The sequence below is a fragment of the Octopus bimaculoides genome, chromosome 16, assembly GCF_046866305.1.
Source record: "Octopus bimaculoides isolate indiv1 chromosome 16, ASM4686630v1, whole genome shotgun sequence".
NCBI lineage: Eukaryota > Metazoa > Mollusca > Cephalopoda > Octopoda > Octopodidae > Octopus > Octopus bimaculoides.
Window position 1 is genome coordinate 45,038,116 of NC_142943.1, and position 15,717 is coordinate 45,053,832.

A 15,717-nucleotide genomic window follows, 5' to 3' on the forward strand; every position below is an offset into this window, starting at 1 on the left:
TGATCCCTAGGGCCAACCTCAAGCATGATGCTCTTGCCAGTAAGAGTTTCTTCAAAGATATCCATGTTTTGCAACCATCATAATATAGTGCAATAATAAATTCCACAAATGGTTCCATACAGTTACTCTCAAGGCATTGTTTGTCTGAGACTGTAGTAAGAGACACCAATTGGCATTACCCAAGATCACATGTAGTGAAAAGTACCTCACTACATCTAATTATAATGCACCCTCAGTGGTTCACCAAGCTTTTTTTTTCTCACCATGGACTGTTGCATTGTGAGACAATTTTTCCAAAGATTGTGGGATCACATGCATAAAACAAGACACCGTAAGGTGCACAATATATAGCTTAATTATTACATAGAAGCATGGCTGTATGGTAACAAGTTTGATTCACAACAACATGGTTCTGGGCTCAATCCCACTGCATGGCACCTTGGACAAATGTCTTCTATTATAACTGTGGGCCAACTGAAGCCTTGTGATTGGATTTGATAGATGGAAACTGAAATCCTTGTGTGTATGTGTATGTGTATAAATATATATATGTAAAACTCTGTGTGTGTGTGTGTGTGTGTGTTTCTGTGTCTGCATTTGTCTCCCACCACCACTTGACAACTGATGTTGGTGTGTTTACATTCCCATAACTTTGTGGTTTGGCAAAAGAGACCAATAGAATAAATACCCATCTTAAAAAAAGAATAAGTATCTGAGTCGATTATTCAACTAAAAGTTCAAGGTGGTGCTCCAGCATGGCTGCAATTAAATGACTGAAACAAGTAAAAGATAAGAGAGAATGTAAAAATACCCTGCAGGCTGTGATAGTCAATAAGATTTTAAAACTTATTCTTCCTGTGCCGCTTGATACCAAATAATCCATGGCTTGGTGGTTGGGAAACCCCTGCTGCAGAGTATATAAATATGAGTATAGTTGGTGAATTGGCTCAGTGAATTGGATGATGGAATGTCTCACACTGGCCTCTCACATGTCCCCTACAATGTCATTCTAAAACTAAACAATCACGTCATTGAAATTTTGAAACTATGAGATAATGTATGATTAATTCAAAACTATGTGAATCAATAAGAGTAATCTGAGTGTTAAAGGGTTAATCAAACAATTGATCAGTTAACTGGTGAAATGATTAACCAAATGGCTAATAAAAATAAAGAAGTGAAATTGAACCTCTGTGTGTGTGTGTGTGTGTGTGTGTGTGCTTTTATTATTGACATTATGATCCTCTCATGATACAACAAAATCTGTTTTGACACATGAGTTCACCTCAGGAATCTTGCAAACCAAACACAAAACTCAAAAACTTAGCAATCATCCAATTTAATACCACATCCTGGCACCTTCAGTACCTTTAGTGGAGTCTACCCAGTTGTAAGCATTCAGACTACATTTGTGGTATGAGGTTACCTCAAGGTAATGATGGCAACCATGTTAGTAGTGGTTATGTTGATGGTAGTGAAGACAATGATAGGGCAGAGATGATGATGATGGGTTGATGACAACTATGGTGATGATGAAAATTGATAATAAAGATTATGCTCCAACAGTTCTTTGAAACGGTAGTGCTAAATTTTTAAAAAATCAACAAAGCGAAAACAATCCAATGTCCCATCCAACAACTGGACATTGGCCATATCAATCTTAGCAAGTTTGTTGGGGAGCTGTGAGGAGGTCAGTCAAGAAGACATAGCCTTATTCCACTTTAAAAGAATATATGTATATAAAAAAAAAAGATGTTGAAGAAATATATAAAATATTTTTTATCCTGTTCACTTGCTCACCCCCAACTTTGTCTATTTTGGTTTTTCATTTTTGAGAGGCAAAGAAAAGCAAATGTTCAAAAAAAGGCAACAAATATATATTCCTTGCTCCTTACATTCAGTTTTCTGTTATAACAGGGAAAATATCTGAAGGGTTCATGACCCCTATTTCAGAAACTCCATGAAGAAGCCTAAATTTTATTTTGTATTCTTTGTATTTTTTTTTCCTTATTTCTCTTTCTCTCTCAAATCAGGAAAGCAGGAGAGAAAACAAAACGAAAGAGGTAAGGTAGTTGTTGTGAGTGTATACATATACTATATATACACATGTATAGATATATACACACATATATATAATATATATATTATACATATCATATTAGATATATATTATATATTTATATTATATAATATATATATGAGATAATATATACTATATAATATATATTATATATACTATGCTGTATATCTCTTCAGCTTGTTCATGATCTGTGCATCATGGGAAGCCTTATTACAGTGAAAATATTATTATTGTATTCAATAAACTCTGTGAAAGCCTCTTATTCACCTGATTATTCTCAAGCAATGAAACTCTTCTCTTTTTTTTTTTTTTGTTTTGGTGAAAAAATGTAATCAAAGTTGACATTAACTGTGCTGCACTTTCATGGAATTACCAATCTCCCTTTATTATTTATTATTATTATTATTATTAGTATTTTATTTACTGCTGTTGTTGTTATTATTATTATTATGTTAAGGTGGTGGAGCTGGCAGAAACGTTAGCACACTAGACAAAATGCTTAGTGGCATTTTGTCCCTCTTTCTGTTCTGGGTTCAAATTCCATTGGGATCAACGATTGCTTTTCATCCTTCCAGGGTTGATAGAATAATTATCAGTTAAGCACTATTATTATTATTATTATTATTATTAAAAAAATCATTATTATTATTATCGGTTGTGAATTGGCAGAAGTGTTAGATCATCAGACAAAATGTTTTGTGGTATTTAGTTATGGCTCATTACATCCTAAGTTCAAATCTTGTCATGGTCAATGAAATAAAGTGCCAATCAACTCCTGGGGGTTGATTATATGAATTATTATTATTATTGTGGTTTGCTGTGATGCTCTTATGGTTACTGTATTGAAATTATTATTATTATTATTATTATTTTCCCAATATTAGCGAAAACAAAGTCTGGAAGACGCACAATGTAAAAGTGTACCCTTAATGCAGATCTGAAGAAGTGCCACTCTAATGTCTAAAACTGTGAATACTATGCAAATTTTCACCTTGAACTTTCACATAAACTGACATTGAAAGCAGAATAGTACGGAAACAATTGTAACTGATCATTAAAGATGTGTTAAAGATTTTTCTTCTTCCTATTGGGGTTACACACACACACACACACACACACACACACACACACACACACAGAGCAAGAAATTTAACATAGAAAGTAAGTAAAATGCAGACGACACACACATGGAAACATTTATTTCCTCAGTTGTTGACTGAAGGTCAAGGCAATTTCAACATAACATATTTAAGTCTGTCTATCTAACAAAAAGAATGAGCTTGTATGGCTAAGACAACCAAAACATGCTTATATGTTGTACAAATGTTTTAATACTATTGAATTTTTTCAAATGTATACTTTTGGGAAAAGCAAAAATATTTCAACATTTTTTCAACTGTCAGGCATTCAATGATATATAATAAATTTTTATTCATCTTTCTCTTTCTTCCATTGAATCAGTTTTGTGTCTTTAGTTCTCTTAGATGAAATTCATACATACATATATATATAGAGATTGATTATTGATTCATTCATTGGTTGGTTGAATGAACAGAATGGAAAACAATAATTCCAAAGCACTCAATAGTAAAAGTAGAATAAATAAATAGTAATCATTTCTACTCAAGGCACTAGGCCCAACATTTCGGGAGAGGGGCCCAGTCGATTAGATCGACCTCAGTATTAAACTCGTATTTAATTTATCAACTCTGAAAAGATGAAAAGCAAAGCCGACCTTGGAAGAATTTGAACTCAGAACGTAAAGACAGATGAAATACTGCTAAACATTTCACCTGGCGCGCTAATGTTTCTGCCACCTTAATAAATAAATAATAATAATAAATGATAATAACAAGATAATGTCATCTAACATAGATAAAAAACAACACATTTTGAAAGATAGTATAGTTAATGACATAACCCCAGTACTTGATTTGAACTTTATTTTATGGAACCTTGAAAGAAAAACAGCGTCAACATCAGTCTACACCGAAAGACATTTTTTTTTTTGTGCTGTATTGACTTTGCTAGTTCTCTGCAAAATAAAAGCATACAGCTGAAGGCACATGCTCACACACAGAGAAAGCTCATTGCTGAAATCTAACATTTTCTCTCTTGTATTTAGGAATCACTCCAGCATGGCCAAAACCATGGTGCAGTGGAACCAGATAAAAAGTTATTAAAGTCATCTTTAGAGAGTTTATTTATAACACTTATATCTGCACAGTTTTGATAAGTTTGATTTATGATTGGCATCAGGTGTCTTATTCCTCAGTATGTCCATGACATAGTACTGTACAAGACAGTGTTAACTAAGAGAATCATTTAATGAATTATTAAAACTTGTGCTGTATGGTTCCATAATGACACCATAGTTAAAGAATTATTTATCTGAATTAGAATTCTGAAGTAAAGAGAAGTGATGCTCTCATTCACTGGCCACAGAATTGGTGGATAGCTTCAAATGTGTAATATATACATACACATACATACATACATACATACATACATATGCACATACACATATATGTTCATGTCAAACGATGAGAATGAGTGCTCAACACGGCAATAATGGATAAAATTTCTTTATTTGTGTATTAAGGCTACCATTGGTTTCATGTTAAGATATTTTAACATGAAACCAATGGTAGCCTTTATACACAAATAAAGAAATATATATATATATATATAAACACGCACACACACACATAAATACAGGTTTATCAAATACTATACAACATAAATCATTTATGGAAACTATCTCTGCCTCTAAAAAATGTATCATAATTACCAAATGGCAATTGAAACCAGCTCCACTTTAAAAGGGGAGATAATCTCAAGTTTCAAAAATTCTCCAAAGTTAACATACCATTAAGGAAAAGGTTAGGTTTATCGCCTGGAAATAAGAGGGCAGTTGTAGACATGTGTTTCTGGCTCAATAGCCATCGTCAGTATGGTAATTTGCCCAGCCTTATCTCCAATAGCCATTGTGACCATCCTAAATCCATTTACACCAATAGACAATAATAACTAACATTTTAGGTATTTGTACATTGAAGCAGAAGTAATAGCAATCTTTCAAAATTAATCTTCTTCTAAAAGAATTTCAGTCAAGTTTGTATATATCCCATAAGGTAGTAGGCGTGCTACTACCCATATTTATACACACATACTAAGAAGCTATTCTAATATGCTTCTGATATTTTAAATTAGGACTCACAATGAAACTTAACACTCCTACCCAGTCAGCTAATATCCTCCTAATCTTATAGATATGACAAATACCTGTTTTACCTTTTAGTCATGAACAGCTAAAGGTGACTCAGAATAAGCTGTCAACTTTTAATATTATATAGACATAAAAAGCAAAATGCAGAGCAGTGTTTCAGCTTTATGTTCTGAGTTCAAATCCCTCTGAAGTCAACTTCGCTTTTCATCCTTTCAGGGTAACTTAAAATATATATCAGTTGAGCACTAGGATCAATGTAACTGATTAGCCTGTCCCCTAAAAAGTGTCAAACCTTACCTTATGCCTATAGTAGAAAGACTATATATCATGAAGCAGAAGGCAACTATACTCCTGTTGGTACCATGATGAAATAATGTAAGGAAGGGTAGCTAGCCATACATACATACATACATATTATTTATACACACACACACACATGGCTGATGCTAGTGCTGGTGGCATGTAAAAAGCACCATTCAAATGTGACCGATGCCAGTGCCACCTGACTGACACCCATGCTGGTGGTACATGAGGGTGGTTGATGCCAATCCTGCTGGACTGTCTCCCATGCCAGTAGCATGTAAAAAGCACCTGCTACACTCTCAGAGTAGTTGGCATTAGGCAGGGCATCCAGCTACAGAAACCTTGCCAAATCAGATTGGAGCCTGGTGCAGCCTCTTGGCTTGTCAGTCCTCAGTCAAAGTGTCCAACCCATGCCAGCATGGAAAGTGGACATTAAATGACAACGATATTGATGATTATATATAAGCAAAGCAGACTGAAATTTGAAAGAAGTAAGAAAAAAAACTAAAGATCTAAATACATTAGCATTTTGTTTCATAGTTATCTTAGCATATAATGAAATTAAATCCTTTAAATTTTTCTTTATTTTCATTATTTTTTTCCTTTTTATTTTCCTTGATTGGTGGGTTAGGGTAAAAAAAAAAATGAAAAAGGTGAGATTGGTTCTTCACTTACTATGTTGACCATTATTCTTCCAGTTGACCCATATTTGATGTTTTTGTTATTGTTACCATCTGTGTTTCTTTGCAGACAGTTCACATCACCAATAACCCTTCTCGCAATATCTGATGTTGTTGTCAGCATGTCAAACAGATTAATACTAGTAGTTTCACCATTTTAGAAGAAAAACTGTTTTTAATGAATTTACAATTCACTTGCATGAACTTTCCTTTACTACACCGCTCTCTTTTCCCCCCTCTTTCTTTCCCCCCTCTCTCTTTCCCCTCTCTCTCTCTAGTTAAAACTTCCTTTTGACATCAAGTCTCTCTCTTTTTCCTTGGCCCCTCTTTTTCTCTCTTTATATTTCTTTCATTCTATCTTTCTCTCTACCCTATGGCAATTTCTTTCCCTTTCACTCTCACTAAACCATTATTTTCCACTTTTCTCTATCTCATATACTGTCCCTCATTTCTCTCTCTCTCTCTCTCTTTCTCTCTCTCTCTCTCTCTCTCTCTCTCTCTCTCTCTCTCTCTCTCCTCATTCTCACTGCTGTTCTAACATTATCCAATCGTATTCATTGTACCATGTATATTTTAAAACTGGCATTTGGTCTTGTTATTGATGTGGACCTGATCTTTTTCCCCTTATGGTTGTGGTGTGTAGTGGTAGCACAAGTTTAATCCCTTTTATACCAATCTGTCCAACACCAACTCTGGTTCTATGATACAAACTTTCTGTTTTAAAGTAATCTAAAAGACCTTCCATCAAAATTTCATGTTAATTTATGTTCCAAACATTGACTTAATAAAATGTTATTTTATTAAACACCTCATTATTTTCAAAGTGAATTGAAACAGAGGCAGTGTATTTCAACAGAAATATGGTAATAGAAGGGTTAACATGCTACCATCCACTCCTGGGTGGGATGTGCTCAGAGGTAGGATGGTTGACCTAACACATTGTTCTGTTTAAAAACTACCATATCATTCTTTGGGTGTCATTAGTGTGGTGGTAGTCCAAACATGCCACCCAGTTAAATACACACCACCACCACTATCACCCACTTCTTGGTATTTTAAGCAGAGTTCCCTTTATAGCAAGCCTGACTCTATCCCCACCATGTTCTCTCCCAGCCCATATATTTCCTGAAGACATTGATCTTCAGCTGTTCAGATTGACCATTTATGGCATCAGTCTCATCAGTCTTGGACAATAACCTACAAATATGGTCAGTGTCGTCTCTCTTCCTTTAATTAACTAATATAGTATGTTGGTATGTGGCTTTGTGATTAGGATGTTTGACTTTTGTCCATGTATATGGATCATGTCCAATTCATGGAATGGGCAGCTTGTTGAGTCCTTGACAAAAGTACTTCTTTCATCATTGTTCCAGTCTACTCAATTGGAAATGTGTACTAGCCAAGTGTTGGTTGCTGCTTTCCCTCCCACCAGTTGCCACATTTTCAATGTTTTGCTAGGTCAAAAGTGGTGAAGTGGAGGTGACAGTGTTCCTAGTTTGCTTGTGACTACACAGACACTTAAAACAATTAGCGAAAGCATGGTATGTGTTATTAAGCCATATTCGCTTGCCAGTGATGGCTACAGAGTAGTGTACTACATATACATGTGTATAAATAATGTGTGTACATATATATATAATATATAGATAAATGATTAAATGATTTATCCAGTAATCACGGGTGAGTTTATGTAATTGCTCTGTGCAAAAATACACTATATAACTGTGTTTTATCTTTTCTTCATCAGGACGCTAATTACTAATTATTTTAATTTAACATGTCCCCATTGTTCCTTGTTTCATCCTTAATTATAAAATCTGATGTGGATTCTCCAAGCTGGTAGAACAAATTATTATTATTTGATTTATATAATTGAATTTTTGTGTTTGATTTATTGCGAAAATAGTTTAAATTTTCCAGACTAATAAACCTTCTCAATCAGGTCTCTGTTTTCTGTCGGTTCATTCTGTGGCCATCTTCAAGGATACTATTCTCATGTATGTGTGTGTGTGTGTGTTGGTAGATATAAAATGCTTGCAAGCAAAATGAGGACAATTATAAGGTAAGGAGGTAAGCAGTGAATATATGAATATATAACATGAGGTGCAAAAATGTGTTGAAAAATAAGACAAAATTAACAATCATGAATTTATGTTGTTATTTGATATTCCTTTGTTCATCTATATTATTCATAGTCAAGCCACTCTAAGTTATTTCTGTTAGCTTATTTTCATTTAAATTATATATATATAATTTTTCTAATATAAGTGCATATACATAGATACACACACACACGCACGCACGCACACACACACACACACACACACACACACACACACGTGCAAGTGTGTAGGAGAATTTTTGTGTATCTTTATTTTTATATAAAGTTATATAAACACATTTTTATAATGTCCACATTTTTGTATATTCATTGATCCAAAATAATATGTAAATATTTTTACTAATATCAGTGCTTGAAATTAAATACTAGAAATATTTATAAAGACAGTCCACAAACTTCACCTCTCCAAAATACAGAGGTTAAATTTTCTAAATAGTAATCAAATAACATCAAGAACAATTAACCTTTTGTGAGAAAACTGCTGACCAACTAATCTTTCCACCTACCTACATCCTTTTGTGAACTTTAAAGTACAAGTTAAGCAAATTTCTATCCTAACAACACCATGATCTAATGTTGACATTCTTAAATAGACACACCTAATCAGTCTTACATGCCTGTCTGAACTCTGAATAATAGCTCCACCTCCTCAAAACAAACAGGTTAAACCTCTTAAAAACACCAACAATAAAAGAAATCTGCTGACCAACTAACTTTTCTACCTACTTACATTCTTTTGTAAACCCTTAAAAACTCCATGACTTAAAACCTGATGCGCATAAATAAAACACATTAAAAAGTTTTATATGCCAAACTGAACTCTGAATTATAACCCTCACATTCTCAAAACAATTCTCCCATTGGTATTCAAATAAAAACAACTAAACCTAGTTACATATCTGATGATCAACTAACTGTTACATCTACCTATGTTCCTTTGTGAACTACACCTTAAGATGACGCACCTAGACATACTTGATTATAAAGTTATACATGCATGAGTGAATTCTGAACAATAACATAACTCTAAATTTAATCCATAAAAATCTCCCATATCTTTCCCTCATATCCTATCTTACAATTTAATAATCATTCAGCAGAGCTCCATATACTCCACAAATTTTAAACTTAACAGAGATTATATAAAATGAAGATGAACTCAAATGTACTCAGTCCACTGAAAGTAAACCAGTTCAAAACTTTGAAGTCACTGTCAACACTTCTTGTTAAATATGTACTCTACAAAAAGTATTGAGTAATCCTTCAGTTTACTGTAGAATTGTTTTTATTATAACTCAACATAAAAACAAGCATTCATATACATGTATGCATGCATGCACGCACACAAACACACACACACACACACACACACACATGAGGTTAAAATGTAGTAACATAGTTTTTTATAGAACAGCCATGATATAGTGGCAAAAAAGTGTTACCGTCTAGTATTGTTACTACTTAGTCCTTGTTTAGAGATTTTAGAACTAGCTACATTGCTTATTACGAGACTAGCGGCTTTCTGCCGCTTCTCTGTTTGAGTAGGGATGATTGAGTGCCATCTCTAGCAGGCAGGTGTCTAGTACCAATGAAGGGTAAAGACCCAGAAACCATGGTCTACTGGTCTTGCCAAGCTGGAGGGGAGTGATTCACTCCCTTACTTACAATACATCAAACACAGGTTGTGTGTTGTTAAGCAGCCGGAAAAGATGTTTTCCTGGGGTTAAAATGTAGTAACATAGTTCTTTATAGAACAGTCATGTTATAGTGGTAAAAAAATGTTACTGTATATATATATATATATATATATATATATATATATTAATTTTAATCAGCAGAAGTTATACTATAACTTCTACCGATTAAAATATAAAAATATATATATATACTCATGTTTTGAGTTTTATTTTTCTGTTTGTATTAACACACACACACACACACACACACACACACATATATATATATATATATATATATATATATACACACATGGAACCACACACACACACTCACTCACATATAAACATATACACATACATACACATTTATAGGACTTGTGTGTGTGTGTGTGTGTGCACGTGTTAAAACTCTGTCTTTAAAATAGAGCATCTGAATTATAATGTAGAGATATGTTTATATATATAGGAATGTGACAGAGAAGGATGACTTGGAGAATGATTTAATGATGATATTGGAAAGAGAAATATGAAAGAGGAGATTAAAAGTTCAAAAATTTTTAATTACTTGAAACATTTTATTTCTTTGAATTCTTTATTTTTCCTCTTTTTTTCTTTTTTAGGCGTGGAACAACAGCTTTTGTAGTTTCTTGGATCCTCATCTATATTATAATTCAGACTTGTAAACTGTTATCCTCAACTGATTATTTGGTGTGCCTGGCGAAGCTAAATCGAACGTTAATCCGCCCTCATAATGTCCACAGTTGGCAGTCTATCCACGACCGACGGAGAGATGTACTGTTGTATTCGGCTCACTACCGGCCCCTGGGAGACAGTCGTGCTGTTCACATCCTGGCTGTTGGCACAGGAATTCCTCAGGAACTTATTTGTCTTCTTTGGTATGCTGACTCTTTCTTTCCAGATGTGATAAAAGCAACCACTTTGAACCATGATGTTGATGAAGTAAAGAAAGGGCGAATAGTTGAGCAGTTTTTCTTCACTTGTGCATGTAACTCAACCCAACCACCAATTTATGTGTCCTTGACGGGTCCACGATGTTCAGTGCCGACAACTTTCCTTCAGGTACAGGTGCCACAAAAAGAGGAACCTGTGAAAGAGTTTGGTATCTGCATGTCGAGTACGAATGTCAATGTCCATCCATATCACATCATAGAATGGATGGAAGCTCATCAGATGTTTGGCATCGACGAGATAACACTGTATTATCACACTTTTTCCAGCAACATGTCACGGGTGTTAAACCAGTATCAGAAAGATGGCTTTGTTAGGCTTAATTATGTGTCAGTTCCCAGACGATATGGATTCTGGTCAGACTTTAAAATCATATCTTCTTTATCGCTCAATGACTGTATGTGGAAAAATATGTATCGATATCACTACATTTTCATTCTGTTAAACTTTGATGAGATTGTCATACCACGTATACACAACAACTATAGCGCGTTACTCGACTATGTCGATCGAACTGAAGGGCTTGTGGTGCCAGCCACATCATACCTTTTCCAAAATACTGTTTTCAATCTTTGCGCTGCTGATACAAAAGATCCTGCATTTTCAAACTTTCTCCGCTACTTGAAGCGAGATCCTCCTAGTGAAGAAATGCGAGATTTCCGTTCTCTCGTCAATCCCAGATACTGTCTTTCATTGTTTACGCATTATTGTCATTCATTTGTCTCGGTGGAAGCAATGCCATGGACAGTGAAAGTCCATCAGCACGTTGCTCTCACGCATCACTATCATAATGTCAACAAAAAAAAAGTCAACTGTGATAACATGAAGAAGAATTTGGCTGTGGACAGAACGGTGGATCGCTTCCGCAAACCTCTTAGTAAACGGTGTGAAAATCGAATAATGCAGCACAAGCTTTAATAACTAATTGATCTTCCCACCTCATAAATGCCATCAGATAACAGATCAAAACAAATGATCAACACTTAGTTCTGTAAGCAAATTAGAGGGTGGTCAGTTGGCAGAGATGGTAGAGTGTTGGACAAATGTTATTGCAACATTTAAGTTTCCTTTCCCTACGTTCTCAGCTCAAATATTGATGAAGGTCAACTTTGCCTTTTGTCTCTTCACTGGGGTTTAGGGATTGATAAAATAAATACCCAATATAAATTATGTTTGGGTCAGCACAGTCAAATATACTACCCAACTGTTGTTCAACATAAAACATTGGCCCTTGTGCTTAAATAAGAACTGCATTAAGAGGTTGTGTCATGAACTCTGGTGTCTGTCTGTCTGTCTTTCTGTCAGCAAGGTTTTGTCTTCACTTTATCCCATTGATAGAAATAACCAGGAAGTTTGAACCAAATATTTATACTGCAGTTATAAATATCAAGATTGGTCACTGAAGGAGCTTCTAGGTGATCATTTGGCTCACTAGAAGAAATAAACTCAGACTACAACAATGCCCAAATAGTCTTAAGAATTGCTATGATCTAGTGACACGTTATTTAAAGTAGTCCTAGATATTCAGTTTTGTGAGGCTGGGATACTCTTTTATCAGAGAAACATCTCTGCTTAATCAGGGCTAACAACAACAATGGGAGAGAGAGAGAGAGAGACAGCAAAACTGAGACATCATATGACGCAATTTTGGCAGAAATAAATACAGTCATAAAAAAAAATATTGACATTTTGTTTATTCTGAATTATCAGAATTTTATATTCCAAGGAAAAGATTTTCATTTATCTTTTTCTGATCATTATTACTGCTTCCATCATCACCATCATCATCATCATCATCATCACCGTCATGGTGGCAGAGAGTATTGTGATCTTAATTATGTTCTGTGCCACCAAGGTCAACTTTGCTCCTCCTTTCATCCTTCCGGTGTCAAAAAAAAAAAAAAAAGTACCTGTGAAAGGGTATGAATTAATCATCTATCTCCCACCCCCTCACCCTTAACAGTTGATGACTTTACCCCAATGTTTGAAATCATTAATATTATCAATAAGTGTATCATAACCAATGGAGTAATTCTGAGGTGTAGTTATTGCTAATTGTAGATAAGGTATTCAGTTATGGATGTTGACATTTTGTGTTCGAATCCAACTGAGGTCAACTTTGCCTTTAATCATTCCAGGGTTGATAAAATAAAGTAGTTAGACACTGGGATCAATATCATCAACTGGTCACTTCCCACCCAAATTCGTGGCCTTGTGCCTCTGTCAGAAATTATTGAGTAAGGTGGCAAGTTGGCAAAATCAGTAACATGCTGGGCAAAATGCTTAGCGGCTTTTTGTCTCCCTTTACATTTTGAGTCCAAATTCCACCAAGGTTGACTTTGCCTTTCTTTTTTTCAGGGTCAATAAAATAGGTACCAGTTGAACACTGGGGTTAATGTAATCAACTGGACCCTACTGCCAAAATTACTGGCTTTTTGCCAAAATTTGAAACCGTCGTCTCTACATTCCGAGTTCAAATTCCGCCGAGGTCAACTTTGCCTTTCGTCCTTTCAGGGCTGATAAGCTAAGTACAATTGAAACACTGGTATCGATGTAATCGACTATCCCTTTCCCCTCAAATTTCAGGCCTTGTGCCTATAGTAGAAAAGATTATTATTATTATTATTATTATTATTATTATTATTATTATTATTAAGGCGGCGAGCTAGCAGAATCGTTAGCACACTGGGCAAAATGCTTAGTGGCATTTCGTCTGTCCTTATGTTCTGAGTTCAAATTCCACCAAGGTCGATTTTGTCCTTCGTTCTTTCAAGGTCAATAAAATGAGCTCCAGTTGAATATTGGAGTCGATGTAATCGACTCCCCCAACGCCTCAGAATTCAGGCGTTATATCTATAGCAGAAAGGATTATTATTAAGATGGTAAGCTGGGAGAATCGTTAGGGTGTTGGAAAAGGTGGTTTTGTGGTATTTCATGCAGCTCTTTAAGTCCTGAATTCAAATTCCACTGAAGTCAGCTTTGCCTTTCATTCTTTTGGGATTGGTAAATAAGTACCTGTCAAGTATTAGAGTTGATATAATCAAATAGTTCACTCCCCTAAAATTGCTAGCCTTGGGTCAAAGTTTTAAAGGATTATTATTAGAGCGGTCAATTGGCAGATTGTTAGTGTTGGAAAAAATTGCTCTGTAATATTTATTGCAGCTCTTTGATTTTGAGTTCATATCTAACAAAGGTTGATTTTTGCATTCCATCCCTCTTGTGTCAATACAATAAATTACCAGCCATGTAGTAGAGTCGATGTAATTGCTGGCCTTCTGCCTAAATTAGAAACTATTGTTATAGGTGACAAGCTGACTGAATTATTAAGATATCAGAAAAAATGCCTTGCAATATTTGTTCTGGCTCTGTATATTCTGAGTTCAAATCCCTATTGAGTTGATAAAACTTAGTACCAGTAAAATAATGGAGTCAATATAATCAACTAAATTTCTTGCTTGAAAATCACTAGCCTTTCATCCCTTTGTAATTGATGAAATAAGTACCAGTTACACGCTGAGGTTGATGTAACCGATTCGTCCCTCTCCCAAATTTCAGGCCTTCGTCCTATAGTAGAAAGGATAGTTATTATCATTATTAAGGTGACAAGCTGGCAAAATTGTTAGTACATCAGACAAAATGCTTAGTGGCATTTCTTCTGATTCTGTATGTCCAGAGTTCAAATTCTGCTGAGGTCGACTTTGCTTTTCATCCCTTTGGGGTCCATAAAATAAGTACCAGTTGATCACTGGGGTTGATGTAATCGACTAACACCATCCCTTTAAAATTATGGCCTTGTGCCTAAATTTGAAACTGCTGAGGTCAACTTTGCCTTTCATCCTTTCGGGGTCAATAAATTAAGTACCAGTGAAATACTGGGGTCGATGTAATTGGCTAGTCCCCTCCTCCCAAATTTCAGGCCTTGTGCCTTTAGTAGAAATGAGCACTACTACTACTACTACTACTACTACTACTGTGCATTTGCTATAGAGATTTGAAAGTAAGCTTCTGGCAATTCAAATCTGCATTTGAGATTTGATCCTTGCTTGAGTAATCTCTTTTAGCTTATACCCTCCCTTGAGCCAATGCGGTGGGGGTGGAAAGGGTTGAGTGGCAGGCAGATTCAATGTCTGAAGGTATTTAGTTACATCTCTGTACATTTTGAAGTCAAGTCTTGCCCAGATTGATATTCACCTTCCATCTTCACAAAGCTGATAAACTGAAGCACCCAGTTCCAAACTGAAGGGTTGATTTCAATGACTATCCACTTGATTTTGTAACTGTGTACCATTTTTCAGAAAATATCCTATTCATCATCATCATCACCGTCATCATCATCACCATCATCATCATCATTTAAAGGAAGGTAATCATTATAGCTGAACTATCAGATTTTAATCTTCTCCGGTGCCCAATTTTATTGATAAGGGGGTCAGGTTGAATTAATGACAATATATTATACACTCGTTGGCTCAGCGCAAAGAGCTGTGAATAGATACCATGAAGAAATACTAATCATGTGTTTTACAAGGCCAGGAGTAATGCATAATTTTATTAATTAATTGTTTTGTTAGCTTGCAGGTTTGGATTCAACTTCTTCCTTGAATTGAGAGAAGGTCAATGGTATGAATACTCCTTAGTTGTCTGCCATTGTTCTG

At 35.0% G+C, this 15,717-nt stretch overlaps 1 protein-coding gene across 9 annotated transcripts in view; it reads left to right on the forward strand.

The window, feature by feature from the left end:
* The window catches only part of LOC106868966 (uncharacterized), a 180,308-nt gene extending 167,567 nt beyond the window's left edge, over positions 1 to 12,741 (forward strand). For 5 of the 9 annotated variants that reach the window (XM_014914441.3, XM_014914442.3, XM_014914443.3 and 2 more), the window contains one exon: positions 10,714 to 12,741. In XM_014914441.3, coding sequence (XP_014769927.1) covers positions 10,714 to 11,980 — 1,267 coding nt within the window. In that variant the 3' untranslated portion in view covers positions 11,981 to 12,741. Of the gene's footprint in view, positions 1 to 2,033; positions 2,064 to 10,713 lie in introns of all 9 variants that reach the window. The other 4 variants (XM_089364545.1, XM_089364546.1, XM_089364547.1 and 1 more) reach the window with 1 other exon arrangement.
* The last annotated feature ends 2,976 nt before the right edge of the window (positions 12,742 to 15,717 follow it).